The sequence below is a fragment of the Macaca fascicularis genome, chromosome 16 (assembly GCF_037993035.2).
Source record: "Macaca fascicularis isolate 582-1 chromosome 16, T2T-MFA8v1.1".
Lineage (NCBI taxonomy): Eukaryota > Metazoa > Chordata > Mammalia > Primates > Cercopithecidae > Macaca > Macaca fascicularis.
In genome coordinates, this window is record NC_088390.1 from 15591473 (window position 1) to 15619162 (window position 27690).

The following is a 27690-nucleotide window of genomic DNA, read 5'->3' on the forward strand; positions in this document are numbered from 1 at the left end:
TAAACAAGCTCTTAACAAATTATTAATTTTTAAGAAAGGAAAAGGCATTTAGAGCAAATATTTTCTCTAAAAATACTAATATATCGTGTTTTATATCCTACAGATATTCCTGTAATCTGTTTTCCTTAGGAAAGTCACTCAATAACCGGAAGTTCTGTTACATCATCTAAAGTATTACATATTTGTCATGAAGATTAAATGAGATTACACATGTCAAATGCCTTGTAAACAGTAGAATTTTATACAAATATAAAGTTTTGCACCTTCAAAGCTATCACTCCAATAAGACACTTATTCAATTAAACAAATAATCTTAAAAACTATTTTAACAATGTACAAATATATTCACAACATAATCTGCTGATTAAGACTTCAACAAAGTTTATAATACCTACAACAGAATTTACAAATGCCTACAATAGTTTGTAGATTGGTTTACAGTTACACAGAATGCTTTAAGAAATACCATTAATACAAATGCATAATTTACAATATCCCCATTATAGCAAGAAAAAAAATAGATTCAGAAAATAAAATGTCTTTTAGGCATTTATTATGCCAAGTATGTAAATGATTATTCTCATTATGACATGAGAATAATGCTCTTTTAGTGGTAAAAGATCTATTAGCTCAAGGTCCACTGAAGAGCTTTCTTCAATCTAGCTATCCTTTCTGTAAAATAAATAGAACAGCAGCAATCTCTGGGTATTCCTTAAACAAACGATGATGATTCCACTTATATTAATTGGGCCTTAAGTAAATGACTTCTTACAAATAAAAATAAGATTTTAGAAAGTAGTTAATACCACTGGCCCTAATTGTTTTCACTTGCTTGTATATGTCTAAGAAATTTCCCCATGAAGTACATATTAAAAACTAACAATAATTTCTAACTTATACATAAGCCAAAGTGCTCACTCTTACCATGGAAGCAAAATTTACTCCTGAAAATCATCTACAGAAATAATATGTAAACACATAGAGCTTTGAGACAGACTAAGAACATCCTCCCATGTTTTATGGATCAAAATGCAAAGGTCTCCATTACCTATGTAAATGAACACTTTCATTAACTTGGGATATACTGATACTACATGGCTGTGTGCATACCTATGGAACATGTGCATACCTACACCACAGAATAAATCTTGACAATGTTTCTAGTGCCAACATATACTTTCTAGCCCCAAATGCTGGAAAGGAAATAAAAACTTAACATGAAAACTACTTTTCCTTTTTATAAATAAAGTTTTTAAGTGGAAAAACAAAGCCAACACTCCTCGTTGCAACATGGACTAAGCTCTAAAAGGTTCAGAGTCAAGAATCTCTTCAGTTGTTCCCCAATGTAACAAAGCACATTAAGTTTTCTCTATTCAGGAAGTCTGATCATCTCCAGTGTTCTGCAAAAGACAAAAAAAAAAAAACTCCGTAATATCAAAGTTATTTCACTTCACACACCATGGACTTCAAGGCCTATGCCTAGGAAAACATTCTATATTTCTAAGCAGAGCATTACCTTACATACAATGGCCCAATCACATTAAAAAGTAGACATGCCAGGACAGGAGCGGTGGCTCACGCACTGTAATACCACCACTTTGGGAGGCTGAGGTGGGTGGATCACAAGGTCAGGAGATAGAGACTATCCTGGCTCTAACACGGTGAAACCCCGTCTCTACTAAAAATACAAAAAATTAGCTGGGCATGGTGGCGGGCGCCTGCAGTCCCAGCTACTCGGGAGGCTGAGGCAGGAGGATGGCGTGAGCCCAGGAGGCAGAGCTTGCAGTAGGCCAAGATCACGTCACTGCATTCCAGCCTGGGTAGAAAGAGTGAGATTCCGTCTCCAAAAAAAAAAGTAGACACGTGCTACTGAAGTAAACCCATGGATACCATCATCCACCCAGCTGTCCGGTTTGTCCCATTTGAGCAGATGCCAGTACCATGTAAGACACTAACCCTATCCATGTTATGCCAGGTTTAAGGTTTAATTTCACCTGTATTCCATGTCCCACCCCAGACCTTCAGAAACACTGAAAATTCTAAGGATAAAAACCTAATAAGTACATACATGAAAGTTACCCTAAGGTGGACCACAGTAAAGGTATACTGGGACCATGCAAATATCCTTCAGAATGAGATGATCATGTCCCTACGTGAATATTCACTTTCTCTACTTTTCATCTTCCGGAAGAGAAACTGTACAGTAGCATAAAAAGAACAATAAATTTTGAGTACGAAGGGCTGGGTTTAAGATCTAGCTTTGTACCACTTATTAGCTGTATAATCTTAAGTAAATAATTTAATTTCTCAGGGCTTTAGTTATCTAAAATGTAATCCCTGGACCAGCACCCTCAGTACCACCCAGAAACTTGGGAGAAATGCAAATTATGAGACCCTACCCCTAGATCTACTGAATAAGGAGTCTGGAGGTGGAACTCAGCAATCTTGTGCCCTCTAGGTGATTCTCATGTATGTTTGAGTTTGAGAATCCCTGTCCTATATAACATCACTTGCCCAACCTACTGTACTAACCAAATGCAAGGTATTACCCATATAAAGACCTTGTCACTTTTCTTTTCTTTTTTTTTTTTTTTTTTGAGACGGAGTTTCGCTCTTGTTGGAATAAGAGCAAACTCCCAGGCTGGAGTGCAATGGCGCAACCGCAGCTCACCACAACCTCCGCCTCCCGTGTTCAAGAGATTCTCCTGCCTCAGCCTCCCTAGTAGTTGGGATTACAGGCATGTGCCACCACACCTGGCTAATTTTATATTTTTAGTAGAGATGGGGTTTCTCCATATTGATCAGGCTGGTCTCAAACTCCCAACCTCAGGTGATCTGCCCACCCCGGCCTCCCAAAGTGCTGGGATTATAGGCATGAGCCACCGCACCCGGCTGACCTTGTCACTTTTCCCAAGAGATTTAACCAATAATTATTTACCTACGACGACTACTCATCCTCCTGAAAACCCTGATGTTGGGGTATTATAGTAAAATCCTTATGTTCTAGGGGGAAAAAAACATCTGAGTACAAATGTTATGGTCCTATTGTGATTCAACTGTTCTCCCTAAAACCATACAACATACAGGCTGGGCGCGGTGGCTCACACCTGTAATCCCAGCACTTTGGGAGGCCGAGGCGGGCAGATCACGAGGTCAGGAGATCGAGACCATCCTGGCAACACAGTGAAACCCCATCTCTACTAAAAATACAAAAAAATTAGCCAGGTATGGTGGCTGGTGCCTGTAGTCCTAGCTACTGGGGAAGCTGAGGCAGGAGAATGAGGCGGGGCTTGCAGTGAGCCAAGATCATGCCACTACATTCCAGGCTGGGTGACAGAGCAAGACTCCGTCTCAAAAAAACCATACAACATACATTCTTCAAGGATATTCACTTAAAGCTCCCATAATTAATGAAAAACAACTGAACTTAAAAGTAATTTTTAAAAAATAAGTTATTATCAATGGTAGTTTATCCTTCCTGGCTTTAAAATAATTTTAGGATACTGATAATACACTTCCAGAATGTCTTGAACACCCCCAAAGAGCAATTAAAACATCTTTATCTTTATATTTAAATAACTAAATGCCTTTTAAAAACTTCTGTTCAGGAGCATTTCATAAAAATTAAACTATGGGCCGGGTGCGGTGGTTCACGCCTGTAATCCCAGCACTTTGGGAGGCCACGGCGGGAGGATCATGAAGTCAGGAGATCAAGACCATCCTGGCTAACAAGGCGAAACCCCGTCTCCAGTAAAAATACAAAAAAATTAGCCGGGCGTGGTGGCGTGCGCCTGTGGTCCCAGCTACTCGGGGGACTGAGGCAGGAGAATGGTGTGAATCCGGGAGGCAGAGCTTACAGTGAGCCGAGATTGCGCCACTGCACTCCAGCCTGGGCAACAGAGCAAGACTCCGTCTAAAAAAAAAGATTAGAAATAATTGCATCAGTTACTGATCACATCCAGAAAACACTTACTTGTCGTAAGAACTGCTTTCCAAAATATGAAGTAGCCATGCTGGTTAAATTCTTTCTGCTGCCCACCTTACACCTGATGTAACCATACAGGTTGGCACCTTGTAGCACCACACCCATGATAACCACCGCCTGGGACAAGGGAAAAAATAATCAGTGGTTACTGGCCTGAAATCGACCTTTCTCTGTGCCATAAATGAGACAAGGCAGATTGTCATGAGAAAGAGAGGGAAGAGGAAGCTCTGCAAAGCCATGATTGTGCCAGTGAGACTTTTCCAGAGACAGCTGCCAGAATAGACCCAACTGATAGACGCTCTGCACAAGGCACGAGTCATTCACCCAGCAGGTATTTACTGAACACAACCGCTCTATGTGCCAGGCACATACTAGCTGCTGGGCATGCAGTGAAGGGGGAGCCTTCTTACTCTCTGTTTCCCACTGGTCTGTGAGTAAAGTTAGGAAAAGTAAATGAGACTCAGGAAAGGCTCAAATGTTAATTATTCCTGTAAGAATTACAAAAGAACAGTCAAGAGGTAGATCAAGTCCAATAAACTGAGAGCAGGCAGGGGTGAATCTCTGCTCTATGTGACAACTGGCTTCTAGTAGAGGGGATGCAATGCCCTAAGGGAGCAATCAACAGAAGCCTGCCTTAACTGAGAAGGGAGACAGCTCCAAGGGGAACTGTAGTTTTGCAGAGCTGTTTGTTCCTTTGAGTTTCTTTTTCTCACCTATGGTGATCCCACTAGGATCAATGAGAAGTGAGAAAAAGAAACTCAAAACCCATTCTTTAAAAATTTCTAATTAATCTCAATTAGAAAAATTAAGACAATGTGAGGAATTCCCAGGGTTAAAGATTCTAATACAGTGATCAGCAAAGTTCTTCTGTAAAGGGCCAAATCATAAATATTTTAGATCATACGGTCTCTGTTACAATTACTCAACTCTAATGTTCTAATCCAAAGGCAGCCATAGATGATATATAAATGCGCAAGGCTGTTTTTCAATAAAAACTTACAAAAACAGGTGTCAGGCTGAATGTGGTCTGCAGGCCATAGTTTGCCAACCCTTGTTCTGGAATAAACAGCTCATCGACCATTCTACTCTTTTATATCTGTGACAAGCAAAGGAGCTCAATGAAATGTCTTTTTCCAATCTAGATTTATTCTCCTTACCCTTAACAAGATGTATGGCTGATTTTAATGTTTAATTAATAGATTTAAATGTTTGATTAATGAACAGGTTCACATTCCTAGTAAAAGACGAGGAGGTGGTACTTTCTGTTCTAAACTTATGTTTCATGGAATTAAACGTGTTAGTGTAATAAGAGGTTGCTAGTTACCTACATAAACATAAAACTGTGTCTTTATTTGAATAAATGTCCTTTTAACTTCCCATGCTTCTCAAATAGTGGCGCTGCTGGGTATGTATATCATGCCAGGGTACACCTGAATTCACAGACCAATCACAGGTCCTGCTAAGGCATCAATTTACTCAATGGCAACAAATGTTAAAATCTGTAAGTTAAACTTCTGGTTTAAGATGGTGCAGTAAAGTCAGGCATGAAGATCTTCCTCCCCTTAAGGTATAAACAGCAAACAGCGTTTTTAAAAACGCAAATAAACTAATACCAACAAACATAAAAAAGGGCTGGTGGCCGAAGAGCCAGCCTGGAGCAGCTCTACACAGCTCCACACTCTCCAAAGAAGCTCTAAGGAAGATTTCACTAATAATTGCCATCCCCAGCAACTTACAGAAAAGCAAAAGACCCGAGAAAAAAAATGCAGAAATAGCCATGACAACAGAAACTCCTCCCAACTAACAACGGCCCAAAAAGGCAGGAAAATCCCTGCAGCTGGCCATAGTGGTGCCACCAAGTGGGAAGAAGGCAGGAGAGGAAGCACAGAAGCATCAATAATCATGAGAGCTGATCATCTTAAGAGAAGTGAGAAGGTGGGAGACTCATGGAGAGCCTGGGTGAAGCCCCTTCCTGTCCTGTGGTCTTAACCCATTTATTTTTATTATTTTTAATTAATTATTTCTTTTGAGATGGAGTCTCGCTCTATCGCCCAGAATGGAGTGCAGTGGCACGATCTCTCCCTGCAAACTCCGCCTCCTGGGTTCACACCATTCTCCTGCCTCAGCCTCCCGAGTAGCCGGGACTACACGTGCCTGCCACCATGCTAATTTTTTGTATTTTTAGTAGAGACAGGGTTTCACTATGTCAGCCAGGATGGTCTCGATCTCCTGACCTAGTGATCTGCCCGCCTCGGCCCTCCCAAAGTGCTGGGATTACAGGCATGAGCCACTATACCCAGCAGTCTTAACCCATTTATGCTGTAGGTTGCAATTTTGTAAATTTTTGCATGAGTGAAAAATCAGACCTTGCTGATGACCTTGAGCAGTAGGATATAAATAACTCCTATATGCTTAGCGTTCCAATAATGGAACACTAGGCATAAGTAGGTTAACACAGGATCAAACTGGCTTTCACATAACGTCTCCCTGTTTTGTTTTAAGAAGTAGAAACACTGCTAGAAAAAGACTGGGCTGACTCTCCTGGATGGATGCTAAAACTCCAAGGTCTCATAAACAATCCAAAGCAGAAGGGAAAAACCAGAGAGTGCACAGCCAACCAGGAGACAAGAGCTCCACTAAGGAAGAGAACGCAAAACCAGGCAGCCCAGCCAAGACAGCCAGAGCCTGGCGAGGTCTCCACCTCGCACCTCACACCTGTGTCTTAATGCCACCAAACCCAGCACCGCAATTCCAGCTCAGAGCAGCAGCCACATGCCTCAGACATCAGGGGAAGGTGGTCAAGGAAGATTCACCCTCACTAAACCAGCAGAAAGAGAAGGGCTGGACAGGGCTGTCACTGTAAGGATAAGCAAAATGGATAAGGACAAAGGGAAGTGCATTTATGCAAAACTATAGCAAAAAAAGAAAAAAGAAGCACAGTATACAGAAGATAGGTGAAGAATCTACTCAGAAAGAAAAAAAAAACCATCAAAATAAAAGCATTCCTGGGAATATTTCACCCTATAGAAAAATCTAAAGATAAGAACTCAAAAAGCATGAGGATGAGATAACAGGAGATGAAAACGGAGCTGACAAAGCTAAGGAAATACAGAGAGAAGCCTTAGCTGAGCACCTAAAATAGTTACTGTTCTCTCCTCTGCCCTCTCTACCCCATTACTTTGTATCATTAAGTAACATACCCTACTGTATTTTTTACTGTCTGTCTACCTTCCACTAGAACACAAGCTCTACTGGAACAGTCATCTTGTTTACCTGTCCCCTAACTTATGCCCCTGTGTCCCCAGGCCGCTCTGACATAACAGTGAACTCTTAAAATTGCTGAATAAATAAGGAAATGAATAATTACAGCAACAAGAAAATAGTAGACGAGAACAAATAAAAATGATCCAACATAGACATAACTAATACTTCAAAATTAAAGGTCAAAACATAGAACATAAATAAATGCAAAGATTTAACAAAAAAAAAATTTTCCTGATTCCAAGTAAAACTTTAGTCTGCTTGTCTCAGAAAGGCACACAGGCTCCAGAAAATTGATATGGAAAGATAAATACAGATACATCCGGGTTACACGAACTAAAAAAAACAAAACAAAACCTTATGGGGAGAGATTACAAAGGTTAAGTAAGCCTGGCCTCAGACCTCTCCAAAATATTCAATATAAGAAAATGATGGAATAGCATCTTCCAAACGGAAACAAACTGTGACCCAAGAATATTAATCCAGCCAGGTCATCATTCAAGAATGGTCAATAGGCTCATATGTTTAAACATGAGTCAAAAGAAAATTTAACCAACCAATAAGTAAAAGGAAAAGCTGCAGTAAGACTGGTGAATCGATTTTTTTAAAAAACAGATCAAAGACTGAACACCCACTAAGAAATATGTTTTCAAAAGATAACTATTATAATACTTGGTAACACAAAAATAACACTGGAACAAACAAGAAAGAAAGGAGGAGACTCATAGGAAGGAATATGAGTGTTTATTTTCTTCCCTTTCTAAACAGAGTCTATTAAGTCAATAAACAGGTTTAAAGTACATTAATTAATGTTACAAAGAAAACCACTACAAGGACTAAAATAAGACCACAATAAGCAAAACTCTAGAGGTAGGAGCAGGGAGAAGTTAAAGAAATCATATGAGTGTAAACTTTCCCATTTTCCAGAGCAGGAAATCTACAAATATTGAATAAATTTCCTAATTCATGAAAGAGGGTAATGACATAAAGTAATTAAAGGTAACTACTAGAAGAACTGAAAAAGATAGTAAGTTTCCAAATCCAAAGAAGTATGAATGTATGAGCACACACAAAGAAAAAAAGAACCTGTATCACAAAACAGAACTAAAAAAAATACTACAAATTAGGAGGAAAAACATAATTAAGGTCAAAATATACCTGATATCAGTAAATATTGTGTGAAAAAATTTCACACATCCCTAATGATAAGGACTCGGTTGTTGCTTCCTATGATTACCATCAGACATCTTAATGGATTATTTGAAAGTTCTACATTGATACTCACCAACCATTTTACTCTGAAGGAGAAGAGTGCACTAAAGGCAAATATCACCCACAGCACTGGACAGGCAATAAGTCCCAACCAAAAGATTCTTGATTCAGCCTCTGACACAGTTTTATTCTCTTGAGAGGACTCCTATAAAAGAACATAAATTCAATTATCATGTTGTGAGATTTATCAATAAAAAGTTCAACATGTTTAATAAAAAACATATTACTCACAAGTTCAAATATTAATACAGACAGCCCAAGTCCTAAGTCAGAAGCCAAAAAAACATGACTTCCACTCTTGTAATTTTAGGAACTGATCTATATTAACTCAAGAATTTTGCATTTTGCATTTTCAGGACAGGATGGATGGTTTACCACAACACATGACAGTAAAGAGTGGTCTCTGATAGGCTTCTATTCAATTCTTCTTGCACTTGTACTACTTATTCATAAGGAAGCTCTAAATGATACCTTTCTGACTAAGAATCAAGGAAATCACAGTTATAATCATTCTGGAGACTAAAAGGTCAAATTAGCATCCAGAGGGGGGAAAAAAATGGAATTAAGGGATTCAAGACAATTATCAAAATGTCTTAGCAATACCCAGGAATTTACAAGGGTAGTAAGTTGTGTCCAAGGTAGATTCCATAATATAAAAGAATACAGGCTCATTGAACACAGTGCCACTTTCTTAAAATAACTTGTCAATACCCTTGATGTACTGTCGCCAAGAATTTGGTCCTCTGCTTCCAAAACTTATTTCCATGAGGAAAGTGAATATTCACTATACTGTAGCAGGCTAACCCAAAACAGACCGGGACCCCCAGGGCTCCTGAAGGCAGAAGTTTGAAGAATAGAGTGCTCTGATCAGCTTTTCTATCCAGTTGCACTCCTCCTCCTCCTTTTTCCTGCCCAGAAAGGAAAGACGACCACAGGAGCAAAGACAGAACAAGATGTTGAAAGCAGTTATCTGCTGGGCATAGAGGGATTCATGGAGATACTAACGAAGGCAACACAGAGGTATTTTATCAGCAGTCCCTGGCAGGCAGCTTAGCACACTGTATAAACGCTGACCCAGCGTCTTTCCTCAAAGGATTCTGTTCTGTGTATTGCTTGTTTCTGGTCTGAACTAGACAGAAAAATGCATTAAATTCTAGAAGGCCATCTCCTTTAGTACTGACATGCCAAGTGATTTGCTAAGTGTTTTCAATTCTGAATACTTCATCTTCTAATATTTAAATATAATCTACAAATAATTTAGCTGATAACACTATTTAAAACAAAAAAGGCACTTTACCTTTCTAGATTCAAATACCCAGTGGCTCTTTCCATCTTCATCAATGTGATTCCACCAACGTAGGCCAACCATTAGTCTACCTGTGACATTCTGGTGAAGGTTAATGTAAACAGGCACATTTTAAAAGCATTATTTAAAGATCTATCATCAGCTCATATCTTAGTGTAACATTTCACACACAAAAACCTTCAGCTTTACCTTCATAATATCCAGTTAGCAAAGACTACTATATATCAGGCCTGGCTAAATGATTAAGTAAAATGATAATGGCAGTACTAGTAAAGGTAGAGGTAACAGAGCAAGCCACAAGTCTACCCATAAACATTACCCCTTCTCTTTTCCCTCATGAACAATTTGCCCTTTCTCCCGTTCCCTAATTTTCCCTAAACTCCTTGCTATTTGGTTACTGTGACCTACCTTACATCCTGACTATAGCTACATATATTTTACAACTACATATCCCCAAAAATGGTTATATACACTAGCCTTCAGTCAGTCTCTCAAGTGTACCAAGCTCTTTTCCTACTTACTAAGGTAACAAATTCCTTTGATAGCTTTCCTAATGTTTATTTACTCAACAAATATTTACTGAGCATCTACTATGTGCTGGTAATACAACAGTGACTAACAGATCCATCTCTTTTCTCAGAGAAAGAGGTGAAGAGGAAGCAGACAACCAATGTACAAATGTACCATTATCAACTGAGGTAAAGTCCTGCAAGGGAAAAGTGTGGGATGATTGAAGAGTATAACAGCGAAATTTGATCTAGTCTGGGTATCAGAAAATGACTCTCTGAGGAATCAACATTTGGAATGAAATTTAAAGAATAAATAAGAATCAATAGTACCGGGGATGTTTAATTAATGATGTCCACTAATAGATTCAGTGGTTCTGTGAACTTCGATGGGTAAAAAAAATGTTATCTTCATTTCCATTAACCTCTGGCTGAAATTTAACGTATCTTTAAATTATGAATGTAGACAACAAACTACGAATGTAGGTAAAATTAAAAACACCCTGACAAAACAGAAATCACAGACATTTTTTTATTTTGTACTATACCTGCTACAGTTATCTCAAAATATTGTAGGTTTTTTTTGTTTTGTTTTGTTTTTTGTTTTTGAGATGGAGTTTTGCTCTTGTTGCCCAGGCTGGAGTACAATAGGGCGATCTCAGCTCACTGCAACCTCTGCCTCCCAGGTTCAAGTGATTCTCCTGCCTCAGCCTCCCAAGTAGCAGGGATTACAGGCATGCGCCCCACGCCCAGCTAATTTTGTATTTTTAGTAGAGACGGGGTTTATCCATGTTGGTCAGGCTGGTCTTGAACTCCTAATCTCAGGTGATTCACCGGCCTCAGCCTCCCAAAGTGCTGGGAATACAGGAGTGAGCCACCGCGCCCAGCCTCAAAATACTGTTTAGGCTCACCACTGCTTTGAAAGTAGTTAGCATATCTTTAAATTATTAATGGAGACAACAAACTACGAATATAGATAAAATTAAAAACAGCCTGACACAATAGAAACCACAGACATTTTTCATTTCATACTATACTTGCTGCAGTTATCTCAAAATATTGTTTATGCTCACTACTGCTGTGAAAGTAGTTATTAGACCTGCCACTAGATCTTACCATTAATAAATGTATAAAGTATCGTAGTCCTCCCTTATCTGCAGGGTATACAATCCAAAACCCCCAGAAGATGCCTGAAATTGTGGATAATACCAAACCCTATATATGCTATATTTTTTCCTATATATACATACCTATGATAATGTTTAATTTATAAGGCACAGTAAGAGATTAATAAGAAATAAAAATAGAACAATTATAACAACATAATCTAATAAAATTTATGTGAATGTGGTTCTCCTCATGCAATATCTTACTGTTTAGTATAGCGTACTACAGTAACTGAAACCACAGAAAGTGAAACCTCAGATAATGGGGGGACTACTACACATATCACTCAATCAAAAATTTACTTTTTTAATATTTTTAAATTATATTTCAATATAAGTGACTTCCTTTGTAATCTTATGTACCTTATATACGTGAAAACATTATCATGGTCTATGAAAGGGGCCCATGGCATAAAAAGATTAGGAATCCCTGTCTTAAGGTGATGTGGGAGCAAGAAGAGCATTCCAGATAGAGTAGTAGGCACTGACGCCCTAATGAATAAAGTATAATCTATGGATTTATGGGACTTGGTCATTAATAAGATATGGAGTAGGAAGGAGGCAACTGATACATTTCTGGTTTGCTCAAGTAAAAAAAGTAGTGATTCCAGACCCCGTGAAAGGGAACACTTAAAGAAGAAGAGTTTTTGGGGAGTGGAAGATGACAAGTAGTATTTTACACATGTTAAGATATGAGATGCCTGGCCAGTCATGGTGGCTCACTTGGGTTCAAGACCAGCTAACATAGCGAAACCCTGTCTCTACTAAAAATACAAAAATTAGCCAGGCATGGTGGCACATGCCTGTAGTCTCAGCTACCAAGGAGGCTGAGTCAGGAGAATCGCCTGAACCCGGGAGGCGGAGGTTGCAGTGAGCCGAGATCGCACCACTGCATTCCAGCTTGGGCAACAAAGCGAGATTTCACCTCAAAAAAAAAGATCTGAGCCGGGCGCGGTGGCTCACGCCTGTAATCCCAGCACTTTGGGAGGCTGAGGCGGGCGGATCACAAGGTCAGGAGATCGAGACCACGGTGAAACCCCGTCTCTACTAAAAATACAAAAAATTAGCCGGGCGCGGTTGTGGGCGCCTGTAGTCCCAGCTACTCGGGAGGCTGAGGCAGGAGAATGGCGTGAACCCGGGAGGCGGAGCTTGCAGTGAGCCGAGATCGCGCCACTGCACTCCAGCCTGGGTGACAGAGCGAGACTCCGTCTCAAAAAAAAAAAAAAAAAAAAAAAAAAGATCTGAGATGCCTTCAAGACAGCCACATAAAAACGTGAAGAAGACACATGGAGAGGCCTTGAGTTGTGAAGACAAACCTGAATGGAGATACAGATCTGGGAGGCAACACAGCTTACAGATCAGCAATCAAAACCAGAAGCACAGATGGCACTCCTTAGGAAAGGAATACAGAAGAAAAGGGAGAGTCTTATGAAACCAAAATTTCTACGGGAGAGATGTTAAGTGGAAAAAAAAAAAAAAAAAAAGGGCTGGCAAGGGAGATCTAAACCAGAGGTATTTTCAAAGAATGCTCTCAGAATACTTTCAAACTCTTCCACGTTCCCATTTTCCAACCCTTTCCTGCTTTTATCTTTATTAGCTTATTTTCCTAATTTCTCAGGCCTATTGCTTATTTTTGAAACTGGATTCAAGCAGTCCATTATTTTCCCTCTTTCTATTATTTTCCCTCTGAATTCAGTTTTTGACATATTCAGAAAGCTTGACTGTAAATGATCACCATTAAGGTATAAATAACCTATATTTACAGTTTTTTGATTCCTTTTAAACCCAATTACATAACAGTTGGTTTTTTACAAAGAATTCCAATTTTGACAACCACTTTCTATTAATTTCTAGTTCTGTTTCATTGGACTAGAAAATGTAGGTGCTCTGGGCAATTTTATTTCGATTTTCTTCACAGTGATATTTAGTCAATCTTTGTAAATGCTCCACAGGCACTTTACAAGAAAGTATTCTGTCATACAAAGTCCCAAAAACTGCTATTAAATTGATGTTGCTAATTATTTCATTCAGATCCTTCAGACCTTAGTTATTTTTGGCACTTTGGTTTGTTAAAGATTGTAGTTTGTTAGACTTATCGTAATGCTTTCTATCTTCTAATATTTCTAATTTTTTTAATACATAGTGTGATATAATTTTACTCTGAATGATCTTCACTGTGATTCATAAAATGACATTTTTTTGTTCCTCTTTGTGCTTATTCTGATTCATATCTCATCTGATAATCATACAATGCCAAGTTTCTTTTGGTTTGAGTTGATCTGATGTTATCTTTGCCTTCTTTTATTTTTTCTAATGTCATTAATTTGGTTAGATCTTTTGTTTGGACTTTGATTTCTGACCCGATCTTAATATTCTTGTCTTTAAATGGGTATATTAATCAAATTACATTCACTATAATAATGAATTTGCATTACTTACATCACCTTATACATGTGCTTTCTGATTTAAGCTTCCTTGACACTTGCTTTGTTTTCCTTCTTTTGCTCTATGAACTGTTTTACTTGTTCCATCTTCTCTTATGTTTCAGAAGATACATGACTTGTTTTAAATTTTACTAATAGTTGTCATTAAATTTTTAAAACCATTATTTAACCTTTTTTACTCAATTTGTCAGAGTGAAGAATAAAATAAAAACCAATATAAGCTTTAGCATTTAAACATGCGTTTAAATTATTTTCCGTTCTCTACCTCTTCTTTATCTTCATTAACATCACCTAGGGCAAGCCTATCCAACCCTCTGCCCACAGGCCTCATGCTGCCCAGGACAGCTTTGAATGTGGCCCAAGAGAAATTCATAAACTTTCTTTTTTTTTTGAGACAGAGTCTCACTCTGTTGCCCAGGCTGGAGTGCAGTGGCGCAATCTCAGCTCACTGCAAGATCTGCCTACCGCGTTCACGCCATTCTCCTGCCTCAGCCTCCAGGTTAGCTGGAACTACAGGCGCCCGCCACCATGCCCGGCTAATTTTTTTTGTATTTTTAGTAGAGACGGGGTTTCACCATGTTAGAATGGTCTCGATCTCCTGACCTCGTGATCCGCCCGCCTTGGCCTCCCAAAGTGCTGAGATTACAGACATGAGCCACCGCCTGGCCGAGAAAATCGTAAACTTTCTTAAAACATTATGAGATTTTTTTGTGTGTGATTTTTTTTTTTTTAAGCTCATCAGCTAATGTTAGTGTATTTTATGTGTGGCCCAAGACAATTCTTTCTTCCACTGTGGCCCAGGGAAACCAAAAGATTGGACACCTGGGGGTTTAGATAAAGATTGCTTTTTTGTTTTTTTAGTAAGTACATTGAGATTTATAACAATTATGACACATCTCTATTTTAACTGTTTCAGAACCCTGCTTATCCGAAGTCCACTTAATAACCTACCTATTCTTGACTTCTTAATTTTGCTTCATATCTCCATTGTTTGGCTATCTACAATTTTGCCAAGGATAAAAGGGTGCCATTTTTTAAGCCCTTGTTTAAAAACAAAAAAACAAAAACAAACAAAACAAAACCTTATCAGAAAATAAACTATTTTGATCACATTTTTTAAAACTCTAAACCCAGAAAAATTTTAAGAGTTTGGAAATTACCAGGAAGATCTGACTGGAAAGCATATTCTATTTGGCTGAATAGAAATTTTATGAACAACAAAAAGAAACGCATATCAAAACTGTGAGTAGGTATGTACTAAATACTTTAGAGCATAAAGTAACAGAAGATATTCAAATAAATGCAAGCCAAAGAAGAGTGAACAAAAGAAAAACCTAAAGAAAACAGACCTTTGAAATCTTCCTTCTCGGCATTATGTGGCCTATGGAAACTGGCCATCACCAAGCCAACCACTTCTGATATCTGTAAGAATTAAAAGATGGCCAGGCGCGGTGTTTCACGCCTGTAATCCCAGCACTTTGGGAGGCCGAGGCGGGCAGATCCACTGAGGTCAGAAGTTCGAGACCAGCCTGACCAACATGGAGAAACCCACTCTCTATTAAAAATACAAAAAAATTAGCCAGGCATGGTGGTGCATGCCTGTAATCCCAGCTACTCGGGAGTCTGAGGCAAGAGAATCACTTGAACCCAGGAGGCAGAGGTTGCTGTGAGTGAGCCAAGATCATGCCATTGCAGCCTGGGCAACAAGAGTGAAACTCCATCTCAAAAAAAAAAAAAACAAGAATTAAAAGATCTAAAAATGGATACATTGGTGGGTATGAATAGGGTTGTAACATCTTACTGGTCTTTGAATCAGTATATGTCTCTGAAACTCCAAAATTAGCCTTTGATTTTTTTTCTCCACTATTTTACTATGAATATTTTCAAACATACAGAGTTAAATTTTACAGCGAATACCCAAATATCATCTAGAGTCCATATTTAATATTTTATTATGCTTACTTGATTATCTATTTATCCATGTACCTATCTATCCATCCATCCATCTCTCTAATCATTGTTCTTGAGTTTAAAACCATTTCTTACACTCCTTTCTATCCCCTACAGCAGAGTGTCTCGACCTTGGCACAACTGACATTTTGGGTAATTCTTTGTTGCAGGGGGCTGTCCTGTGTGTTAGGATATTTAGCAGCATATCTGCCCTCTATCCACTAGATGTCAATAGCACACTCCTCCCACCTCCAATATTTGGACACCGACAAATATTCAGTGGGTGGCAAGCTTGAGAAACACTGCCCTAAAGCATCCATAGGAGCTTCTGCAAAAGGTAGGTATTTTTTAAGTATTTGTGGACAACCTACACTGGGGCCTTATCTAGAAATTATATACAGCACACCTACAGGTAAGCCTGAAGCAAAACCCATGGTATGGATTAGAAGCAACATTGTAGGGTCTATGATTGCTAGTCACATTTGTTTATTTGACTTTGAAGCTGATGTAGGTTAGAATATGGCACAGAAAAATCAGCAGCACAGTAACCTACATGTCTCATCTTGTATTGTCAAAGGGAAAAAATGAAAAAAAAAATCTACATGCAATTTGATATATCTAGCACTTTAACACAGACAAGGTTTGAAGTAACAAAAGATTAATACTAATGCAAAATGCTCTCATTATTTTATATATCATTTTCATATTAAATATAATTTTCAAATAAAAACAATCAAAATTACCTTCACTGCCCAAAAGTCACACGACAACAACAAGATAATTGTCACCATACAGGTAATAAAGCTGCTGCTGAGCAACTCACAGAGAAGATAGACGACGATTGCACTGACTCGAAAGAATAAGTGGAAAAATGATGCTACTGGATGTCTGAAAACCAAAACACAATATGCAATTACATTTTACTACAGGTACTAGCAAATGTAGAGAAAAAATGTTTTAGCCGTGGTGTAAATGTGAAGAGTTTTGTCAAAATAAGAGATGACTTTAGGAGAAAGCAAACGTCCTACCTCGCTTTTTCTTAAGTCCCACTATTTGACTAGGCCCTGTTGTCACAGAAAATACACTATGCACAGATGACTTTAACACTTCATTGAATATAAACTTTCACAAAATATATAATAAAGAACTTTACCTCGCTTGGAGAAATAAGGAAACTATATCTTAGAATCTGAATCATATTTTCAAATCATGCCAAAAGAATTCCTTAGCCCTCAGAAATCACTTCAGAAATTACGACAAAGTTATCAGGTAGTTTCTTGTTTTGCTTCTTTCTTTTCTTTTTTTTTTTTTTTTTGAGATGGAGTCTCGCTCTGTCGCCCAGGATGGAGTGTGGTGGCATGATCTCGGCTCACTGCACTCTGCCTCCCAGGTTCACACCATTCTCCTGCCTCAGCCTCCTGAGTAGCTGGGACTACAGGCGCCCACCACCACGCCCAGCTAATTTTTTGTATTTTTTTTTAGTGTAGGGGGGTTTCACCGTGTTAGTCAGGATAGTCTCAAAGTTCTGACCTCGTGATTCACCCACGTCGGCCTCCCAAAGCGCTGGGATTATAGGCGTGAGCCACTGCACCCAGCCTGTTTCTTGTTTTTTAACACCTTTTTTGAGACATAATTCACATATCATACAATTTACTTACTTAAGGTAAACAATCTCATGGTTTGTAGTACATTCACAGAGTTGTACAACCATCACTCCAATCAATTTTACAACTTTTCATTACCCCAGACAGAATCTTTGTACCCACTGGCAGTCATTCCCCATTTACCTTCAAACCCCTCAGTATCTAGCAACAGCTAATCTATCTTGTCTCTACAGATTTGCCTATTCTGGACTTTTCATACAAATGAAATCACACAATATGTGGTCTTTTGTGACTGGCATGAAAGATGAAAGAAAAGTGAAAAACAGCATTTTAGCAGGGTTCAGGTAGAATCTGCTTTCAGTAAGTGAATTTAGAGAGAATTAAATTTAGAATAGAAATGTCACGTGATTTTGAAATGTGCACAATAAATCAAAATGTATCTATAGAAACTATATGAAGAAATGGTACATTCTTGGAAAACAGCACAGAATTAAAACACAGGTGTTCAAATAATTGGATTTGCTAATTTTAAAACTCAGTATTAAGTAAAATTCCATATGCCAATTATTCGCAAGAAAATCTGAAATGTCATCTTGGTCTTACACTAAATACTGCATGTTGTCAAACTAGCAACAGGCAGTATTCACAAGCACAGCGAAACGACGACATACATACAGAACAGCACTGGACACTAACACAGTTCATGCAACTTCTCCTCCTACCTGATTTTTCTTGGTCTATTAGTCGTCTCCTCTTCTGCATCAAACAGGGAAACATCTTCAGTGTCATCATTACTATCCTAGTAGGAAAAATAAATGGTCAAGAAGCAAAAGGATATTCAGTGTTTACACAGTCACTGCATGCAAAACTGCATACTCATCAAAATAGAAGATAAAATAATGTGGTTACAGCATCAGGAATTCAAAACCTAGGAAAAGGACACATGCAGATCCTCCATCCCATCCTCCTCAAATCATCTGGCAAAAACCCCAGGTAATAATCCAAGTCTCAGCTGCTCCATTCCTGCCCCTAGGCTGCACTTTCTGAGAAAACTCTGGGGTGCAGATGATGCTACTACAAACTTAACACCTATCCTCACCTGTTCTCTCCCAAGTCACAGAGCAAGCCGAGGCTACTAGGGATAATCTCAAGGTTTCTGGCTCCTTCACAAAATCATCCGACTGCATCCTTAGTTCCATGATCCCTTCTCACAACTCCTTCTCTTCTTATCCAAGGCTAAACCAATTATTTGTGCTCAGAATAACTTCTTTTCATGCCTCCTCTGGGACTTGTTTCATCATTTTCCCCTTTATTTACATTTTCTTCTACCTTCAAGTCTATCTATTGGATCTTTCTTTTTTGTTGTTGTTGTTGAAATGGAGTTTTGCTCATCACCCAGGCTGGAGTGCAATGGCATGATCTTGGCTCACTGCAACCTCCATCTCCTGGGTTCAAACGATTCTCCAGACTCAGCCTCCCAAATTGCTAGGATTACAGGTGAGTGCCATCACGCCCAGCTAATTTTTGTATTTTTAGTTAAGACGGGATTTAGCGATGTTGGCCAGGCTGGTCTTGAACTCCTGAACTCAGGTGATCTGCCTGCCTCGGCCTCCCAAAGTGCTGGGATTACAGGCATGAGCCACCAAGCCCCCTCTACTGAATCTTTCTAATCAGCATATGCATATAAACTTCTTCAAGGCCACTTATTAGGCAAAAAAGATTTTAAGAACCCTGATCTTGAATCTCCCCTTCAATCCTCTACCTTCCCAAAGCATTGCTTCCTTTTACAACCTTAGCCTGTTTTTTTGTTGTTGTTGTTGTTGTTGTTTTTGAGATGGAGTCTTGCTCTGTCGCTCAGGCTGGAGTGCAATGGCACAGCCTCAGCTCACTGCAACCTCTGCCTCCTCAGTTCAAGCGAGTCTCCTGCCTCACCCTCCCAAGTAGCTGGGACTACAGGCGTGTGCCACCAAGCCCGGCTAATTTTTTGCATGTTTTTAGTGGAGACAGGGTTTCACTGTGTTAACCAGGATGGTCTCGATTTCATGACCTTGTGATCCACCCGCCTTGACCTCCCAAAGTCCTGGGATTACAGGCGTGAGCCACCATGTCCGGCCCCATAACCTTAGGCTTCTAAGAGTGGTTCACACCTCAATTCACTGCAATGCCCCTCAACGACAACGAACCTGCTCCTGTTCCTCTCCTAGTGCCACTCAACAGCCTCCCTGCCTTTATCCCTCTCTATTCCAGCCTCTCCTCTACATTACCCAGAGCAATCCTCCCAATATGGAAATCATACCATGTCACTCTACTGCTCAAATTTTTCAATGGCATCCCTACAAGTATAGGATAAAATTTAACTCCTTCACATAAAGCATAGAAGATCACAGAATCTAATGCCCCATACTTGCTTCTGACACTGTCTTCATTGAGCACTGTTGAGCACTGAAGCAATACTGTTAACTACATGGTCTCTAAGAAACACTGCAATCTCTCTCCCATCCCCTGCCTTTCACATGTTGTCTCAGAAAACTCTTCCCTTCCCCATGCCCTGCTCACCACCAGGCAAATACCAAATCATCCTTCAAGTTTTTTAGCTCAAATACTGAAATAGCTGAAAACCTGCCTCTGAAAACCCCATGTTCCTACAGCACTTGGACAAATCTCCATTTGAACAATTATCTCGGAGTATTCTTATTGCAAGTCTACCCACTCCTACCTCCATATATAAACTGCTGGAAGACCTGGAGGACAAGGTCTTTTGTGTGTGTGTGTGTGTGAAACAGTCTTGCTCTGTCGCCCAGGCTGGAGTACAGTGGTATGGTCTCGGCTCACTGCAACCTCCACCTCCTGGGTTCAAGTGATTCTAGTGCCTCAGCCTCCTCAGTAGTTGGGATTACAGGAGTGCATCTCAGCTAATTAGCCTGGCTAATTTTTGTATTTTTAGTAAACAGAGTCTCACCACGTTAGCCAGGCTGGTTTCCAACTCCTGACCTCAAGCGATCCGCCCACCTCACCCTCCCAAAGTGCTGGGATTACAGGTGTGAGCCACCACGCCCAACCAGGACTGTCTTTGCATTGTAATAAATCCTGGTGTCTAGCAGAGCATTTAGCCAAGTGATACAATATTTGTTGAAGGCATGAGTAAATAAGCAAAGGAGGCTATAATATACAGCTGACTGTGATCAGGGCTGAGAAATCTAAGTACAAATGGGAGCTGGGGAAGGAAGCAAATCATTCCTACTACAGGGCACTGGAGAAGTTTTCTGGAGGTGAGTTTAGCAGCTGGGCCCTGATAGTCCGCATAGGCCTCCCTAGACTAGGTATATTTTGAAAGGCACAGGTGGGAATACAGGAAGTTTGTCTAAGAAATGGCCAAGTAGCCCATGCAGTAAGTGACGGATGGGAGAAGCTCCTATTGAGCTAAGGCTGAAAAAGTAAAATGGATTCAGATCTATGAGACTAGTGGTTCTTAACCTTCGCTACAATTAGAATGCTCTATTTAAAAAAAAAAAAAAAAAAAAAAAAAAAAAAAGCTGATAATTGGGTCCAGCCCTGTGTTTCAGATATAACTGCTTTGAGGTGTGATCACAATGTAGAGCCAAGATTGAGATCCACCATATGATGTTATGAATAAAAAGCTGAGGCCTTCTGCTCTTGATCCCAACAGTCTAATAATCGCCATCCAGCAGCCGGGGAGACTTTTTCACATCAAATCATATCATTCCCCTACTGACACCCTTCAGCACTATGACTGAAAAACAGACTCCCTATCATGATCTATCATGATCTGGTACCTGCCAATATCTAAGACCTTATCTCCGGCCACTCATCCTTCATGAACTGTGGCAGGCTGAATACCTCCTCACCCCTGCCAAAGATGTTTAGGTTCTAATCCCTGGAACCTGTGAATATGTGAATTTACTTGGCAAAAAGAGTTTCACAGATGGGATTAAGTTAAGGATCTTGAGGTCAAGAGATTACCCTGGATTACCCAGGCTGGCCAGATGATGTGATCACAAAGGTCCTTACAAGAGAAACAAAGGAAGGTCGTTCAGAGAAGGTGATGAAACAAGCAAAGTAGGGATCAGAGACAGAGATTCGAATACGCTGCGCTGATGGCATTAAGATGGGGAAGGGATCCCAGGTGTTTAGAAGCTGAAACAGGTAAGGAAACTCATTCTCCAGAACCCCTACCCACACCTTGATGTTTAACCCCTGGAGCCTGATTCTGGACTTCTGACCACCAGAACTTTACAACAGTACATAGGAATTTGCTGCTGTAGTAGCAACAGGAAATTTATACAGTACCTAAGCTCCTGCCAGACTGGCTTTTTTTTTTTTTTTTTTTTTGAGACAGGGTCTGGCTCTCGCCCAGGCTGGAGTGCAGTGGAGCAATCAGGGGTCACCACTGCAGGCTCTACATCTCAGCCTCCTGAGTACTGCAAGCCACCATACCTAATATTTTAATTTCTTGCAGAAATGGGGTCTCGCTGTGTTGCCCAGGCTAGTCTCAAACTCCCAGGCTCAAGCAATTCTCCTGCCTTGGCCTCTCAAAGTTCTAGGATTAGAGGCATGAGCCACCATGTCCAGGCTGGCCCTCTTTTCAGTTCCTTAAACATGCCAAATTTAGGCCCCATCAGGTTCTTTTGCACTTATGGTTCATACTACTTAGAACACTTCTCTTACCCTGCTCTTTGAAAGACTGATTTCTTCTCATTTATTCAGTAAATACTGAGTGCCTACCAAGTGCCAGGTACCGCTGTAAGTGGTACAGATTAAAAAAAAAAAAAAAAGACAAATAGCTTTGCACTCCTGGAGTTACATTTACTAATGTACATTTACTAAGATGGGGAAGACACAAAAGATTTCGGGGCAAAATCAGCAGTTTGATTTTGGACATTTTAAGATGCTAGTATTTTTAAAACCAAAAAGCATTGAGAGGGAGATCCACTGGAGTGTTCTAACTGTAAGACTGCATGTTCTGACTCATCTGTTAAATACAGAATTCTGGCTACTGTAGTAAAAATCTGGAGGGGTAGGGAAGAGGAAGGAGGGACAAAGGCACGAAGCTAGGAGACTGGTTAGAAAACTACTTCAATCACGAGGCCAAGAAGTAATGGCTTGGTCTAGGATGGATGCAGTGGAGGTGATGAAAAATAGATCCCAAATACATTTTAAGGTAGAGCTGACAGGATTTGCTGATGGGTTGACTGGGGAGGTGGAGGAAGGGTAAATAAAAGGAATCAAGGAAGATTCCAAAGTTTTTGTCCTGAACAACTAAAAAGATAAAGATGGCTAAGACAGATTCTTGGCATTCCAATAATTAGAGATCACAAAGATAAGAAGGAATACACAGTGGGGACTGAAAAAGAAGTACCAAGGAACATGAGGTGAGCCAGGAGGGGGTAGTGTCCTGGAAACCAAATGAAGTGCCTCCAGGAGGAGGATCCATCATCTGTGTCAAATGCTGCTCACAAGTAAGATGAAAACCAAAAAGTGACCACTGTATTTTTTCTTCTTCTTCTCTTTTTGAGACGGAGTCTCGCTCTGTCGCCAGGCTGGAGTGCAGTGGCGTGATCTTGGCTCACTGCAACCTCCGCCTCCCAGGTTCAAGCAATTCTCCTGCCTCAGCCTCCCGAGTAGCTGAGACTACAGGCAAGGGCCACCACACCCAGCTAATTTTTGTATTTTTAGTAGAGACAGGGTTTCACCATGTTGGCCAGGATGGTCTCAATCTCTTGACCTCATGATCCGCCCACCCCGGCCTCCCAAAGTGCTGGGATTACAGGCATGAGCCACCGCGGCCAGCCACTGTATTTTTAACAGGTCATCGGGGACCTCAGTTCCAGTATGGTTGGGAGAGGAGAAGAAAGGCTGACTAGAATGAATACAAGAGAGAATGGAAGAATTAAAAGACAAGTATATATGATACAAGTCTTTAAAGGAAAAAGAATGGGGTGACAAGTCAAAGAGCATATGGTGTCAAGTTTTCATTTTTTAAGGTAAGAGAAATTAAAACATGTTTATATGTCGATGTGAACAAATGTTTAAAAGGATCAAAAAATTGACGACGGAAGAAAGAGAATTACTGGAACAATGCCTTCCAGTAGGCAAGAGGAGATGGGAACCAGGACACAGCAGACAGGAAGACCTAAGAATGGAGCACGGACACTCCAATTATCATACAAGAATATGAGACAATGAGTAAACATGCAAATAAATAGGCAGCTAGTGTGAAAATTGTCTTCCGATGGCTTCCATTTTCAGTGAAACAAGAAGCAACATTACCAGCTGAGAGAGGATAAGAGAAGAAATGTTGAAGATTTGAATTTTAATAGTTGCCTAAAGTGAGAGGGTGAAGGGGCTATAGAAATGGAGAATGACCCCCTGGCAGCACTAAGGGCTCAACTGAGGTTCGCATCACAAACTTACCAAGTGGGAACAGTCGGCTGGGCCTTGCTCTCGCCTGTAATCTCAGCACTTTGGAAGGCCAAGGTGGGTGGATCACCTGAGGTCAGGAGTTCAAGACCAGCCTGGTTAACATGGTGAAACCCCATCTCCACTAAAAATACAAAAATTAGCCGGACATGGTGGTGGGCGCCTGTAATCCCAGCTACTCTGGAGGGTGGGACAGAAGAATCACTTGAAGGCGGGAGGCGGAGGTTGCAGTGAGCCGAGATCGCGCCATTGCACTCCAGCCTGGGCAACAAGAGTGAAACTCTGTCTCATAAATGAATAAATAAATAAATACATAAATAGTGGGAACAGTCGGCATGGTTGTGTTTCTCCAGCCTCATCCGGCCTGGGTGCCAGGTTCAGATGTCAGAAGCATGCGAACCTGAACAACTCCATCTTCAATAGCAGCTGGGTAAAATGAGGCTGAAACCTACTGGGCTGCATTCCCAGACAGGGCATTCTAAGTCAAAGGATGAGATATGAGGTTGGCACAACATACAGGCCATAAAGACCTTGCTGAAAAAACAGGTTGCAATAAAGAAGCCAGCCAAAACCCACCAAGACCAAGACGGCCACGAGAGTGACCACTGGTCGGCCTCACTACTATACTCCCACCAGCGCCATGCCAGTTTACAAATGCCACGGCAACATCAGGAAGTTACTATGTTCTAAAAAGGGGAGGAATGAATAATCCACCCCTTGTTAACCATATCACTAAGAAATAACCATAAAAATGGGCCACCAGCAGCCCTCCAGGCTGCTCTATGGAGTAGCCATTCCTTTACTTTCCTAATAAACTTGCTTTCACTTTGCCACTTTGCACTGCAGACTCACCCTGAATTCCTTCTCGCCTGATCCAAGAACGTTTTTGGGACAGAGGAAGTCTCCCTCTGTCGCCAAGCTGGAATGCAGTGGAGGTTGACTGCAACCTCCGTCTCCCCAGTTCAAGCGATTCTCCTGCCTCAGCCTCCGAGTAGCTGGGACTACAGGCATGCACCACCACGCCCAACTAATTTTTGTATTTTTAGTACAGACAGGGTTTCACCAAGTTGGCCAGGATGGTCTCAATCTCTTGACCTCATGATCCACCCACCTCGTCCTCCCAAAGTGCTGGGATTACAAGCGTGAGTCACCGCGCCCAGCCAAGGACCCTCTTTTGGGGTCTGAATCAGGACGCCTTTCCTGTAACATAGCTGAATTTAACCATTATTAGATTTTCTCCACTCAAGGAATCTCCTCATAAGCAGTCTTTTCTGACCACAAATCTTCGTTGTCCTATCCTCAGACACTTGCTATTTCATCACCCTGCCTTTGCAATTATCTGAAAATATCTTTGGTTATATAATTTATCGTGTCTCCCCACCCCACTCCCATCTCCTAGAACCCACTTCTCTAACCCGAAAATAAGGGGCAAAAAACTTGTCTGTACTGGTCACAGCCCTATCCCTGGGCCTACAACCATGTCTGAGTCATAGTAACCCCTCAATAAATTATGTGTGAGCCGAAACAAAAAACACGTAAGACAATCTAAGTGACTATAAATACTCGTTTTTTTCTAAGAAGAAGAGATTATTAAATTAATCTTACTAGTCTCCGGTTGCCAACATGTGCACTACAATTTAAGAGCACACAAGAGAGAATCATCAACAACATTAGTTTGGGAACAGCAACTTGAAAGCGAGGCTCTGGCGGTGTCGCCGATTCCTACAAGATCGCATCGCAGCTCTGGGGGTCAGGGATCTAAGAGGCCCGCAGGCCGCTACTCCACACCTCCACCCCCGCACTAAGGGCTGAGGAAAAAGAGACCCCCGCTCGGGCTGGTCAACAACGGGCGTCTCCACAGCCGCAAGCAGTACCTGCTCGGCGCCGCACCAGTCACGCCTCCTCCAGAGGCCTCAGAACCCCCAGCTACCCTCCTCAGACAACTACCCACAGCCTTCCACTCCCGGCCGCCCCGCTCCTCCTCGAGTTCGAGTAGTGGGCGCAGGGAAGGCGGACTCCAGTCCCCAGGAAGCTGCAGAGCCCATCCCACGAGCCGCCATCCTCCCTGCGCGCCCTCAGCCCCTCACCTGCTGCAACATGGCGGCCCTACGCCAGCCCTACTTCCGGGAGCCACGTCAGCGCAGCAGCGTACGGGTCCGGGTCGGAACTGACGCGACTCGTCACCAAAGGCCAGGAGGGACCACTGTAGGAGCCTCAGTCCGGCTTCACTTCCGCTTTGAGGGAGCAACGCCGGAGGAGTAACTCCGGGGGCGGAGCGAGCGGGGGCGGAGCTGCTGTGTGGGGCGGGGCGAGAAGCGCGGACACGGCGGAGGCGGAGCCTGGAGCAGGAGCGAAAACCGGCTGGGAAAAGCATTGGGATCACAGTGGGCTCTCAAGTGGAAAGCTTCATGGTCTGTTTTGAGGAAATGTTTGCTGTCCATCCAGTGCAAATTCTGAAGTCATTCCCGCCAGCGTCGCTGCCCGGAATGCAGGAGGTCGGGGTTTTATTCTATAATTTAATTTTCTTTGAATATTTTACAAAGACGTACTCCTGTACAGTATTACTTTTGTACTTTAAATTGTAGAAACAACTTTTTAAAATATGTGCTTGCGAAGAAGTAAAACGTTAAGAAAAACAAGGCAGGAGGACTCTAGAGTAAGTAATGGACGGCATTATTATGGGAGGTATAACCTTAGACGCCAGGAAACTAAGGAATAGGAGTTGAGACCTTGCACCCTGGAGCTTGGACGCCTGGGTCCTCTATTGCCAATCATATCACCAACCTTTATGTACTTCTTTCGTCAGTCGTAAAGTGGGGATGATAATGGTTTCCTTACTAGTAAATGGGAGTCGTTATTCTTATTACTGTTTTAAGTCCAGCAGCTCATGTGTGATCTTGCCTGAACAAAGGATGTGAAATTGAGGGGCGTTAAGTCATTTTTGAAACGGTAATGATGACAGTATCCTATCTGTCCTAGTCAGACTGCTGTTGTTGGCATAGTGATATTTGCACGTTTCCTTGATTGAAGGGATTTTCTCTATTAAAATAACAAATTTTACGTGGCTGTTTGCCAGTGCCATTTAAAACCTAATATTCTAATAATGAATGAAAGGGGAAAAAACACACACGCGTTTCTCAAAGGCGAGAAAGTTCGGCAGCACAATCGCATTCGTGCCCTTGGAGATGAAAACCTGACAAATTTGGGGCCTGTACATCCAGTCTGCCCATGGCAGGTTTTCAGTGGTCCACTCAGTGCTGTGGAGTTTTGTGGTGTTTTTGTTTTTTAAGGCATTCTGTTTTAATTCATTACCGTCTTTTAATTTTTAATAGCTAGTTGTTAAAGCTCATTTTGTATTTTTAGTAGAAACGAGGTTTCACCACGATGGTCAGGCTAGTCTCGAACTCCTGACCACAGGTGATCCACCCGCCTCAGACTCCCCAAGTGCTGGGATTCCAGGCATAAGCCACCGCGCCTGGCCAAGGCTTGAACTTTCTGATGAGCCATAGCTCTTGTAGTGGGCTGCAGTCTTCTAAATTACCTGGTCCCTGACACCATAGTCCAAAGGTTTAAGCAGAAACCTCAATGCACTTGATGATACTGGCCCTCTTTGTACAGAGGATATTATGCTAATTCTCTTCCTTAGGAGTTAGCCCTGAGAAGGAAAAGCTCAATGTCGTCAAATGCAACAGGTCAACCCCATTAAGGGCTTCCCCTTTTAAATTCTTAATGGGTTTCATCAGGCTTCTATGCAAAAA

At 41.1% G+C, this 27690-nt stretch overlaps 1 protein-coding gene across 2 annotated transcripts; it reads right to left on the reverse strand.

The window, feature by feature from the left end:
- Positions 1–218: 218 nt before the first annotated feature.
- Positions 219–26057, reverse strand: TVP23C (trans-golgi network vesicle protein 23 homolog C). Of its 2 annotated transcripts, XM_005582948.4 has the most exons (7): positions 26020–26057; positions 18217–18293; positions 16634–16778; positions 9816–9905; positions 8532–8663; positions 3974–4102; positions 219–1400 (listed from the first exon to the last, which is right to left on the reverse strand). In XM_005582948.4, exons 1-7 carry the CDS (start codon positions 26029–26031, stop codon positions 1374–1376), a joined length of 612 nt encoding a protein of 203 aa, XP_005583005.2. In that variant the 5' UTR covers positions 26032–26057; the 3' UTR covers positions 219–1373. The 2 variants fall into 2 exon arrangements, with proteins under 2 accessions (XP_005583005.2, XP_065388880.1); XM_065532808.2 differs by lacking the exons at positions 18217–18293; positions 26020–26057 and adding an exon at positions 12813–12888 and having other exon boundaries at positions 16634–16711.
- Between the last annotated feature and the right edge of the window lie 1633 nt (positions 26058–27690).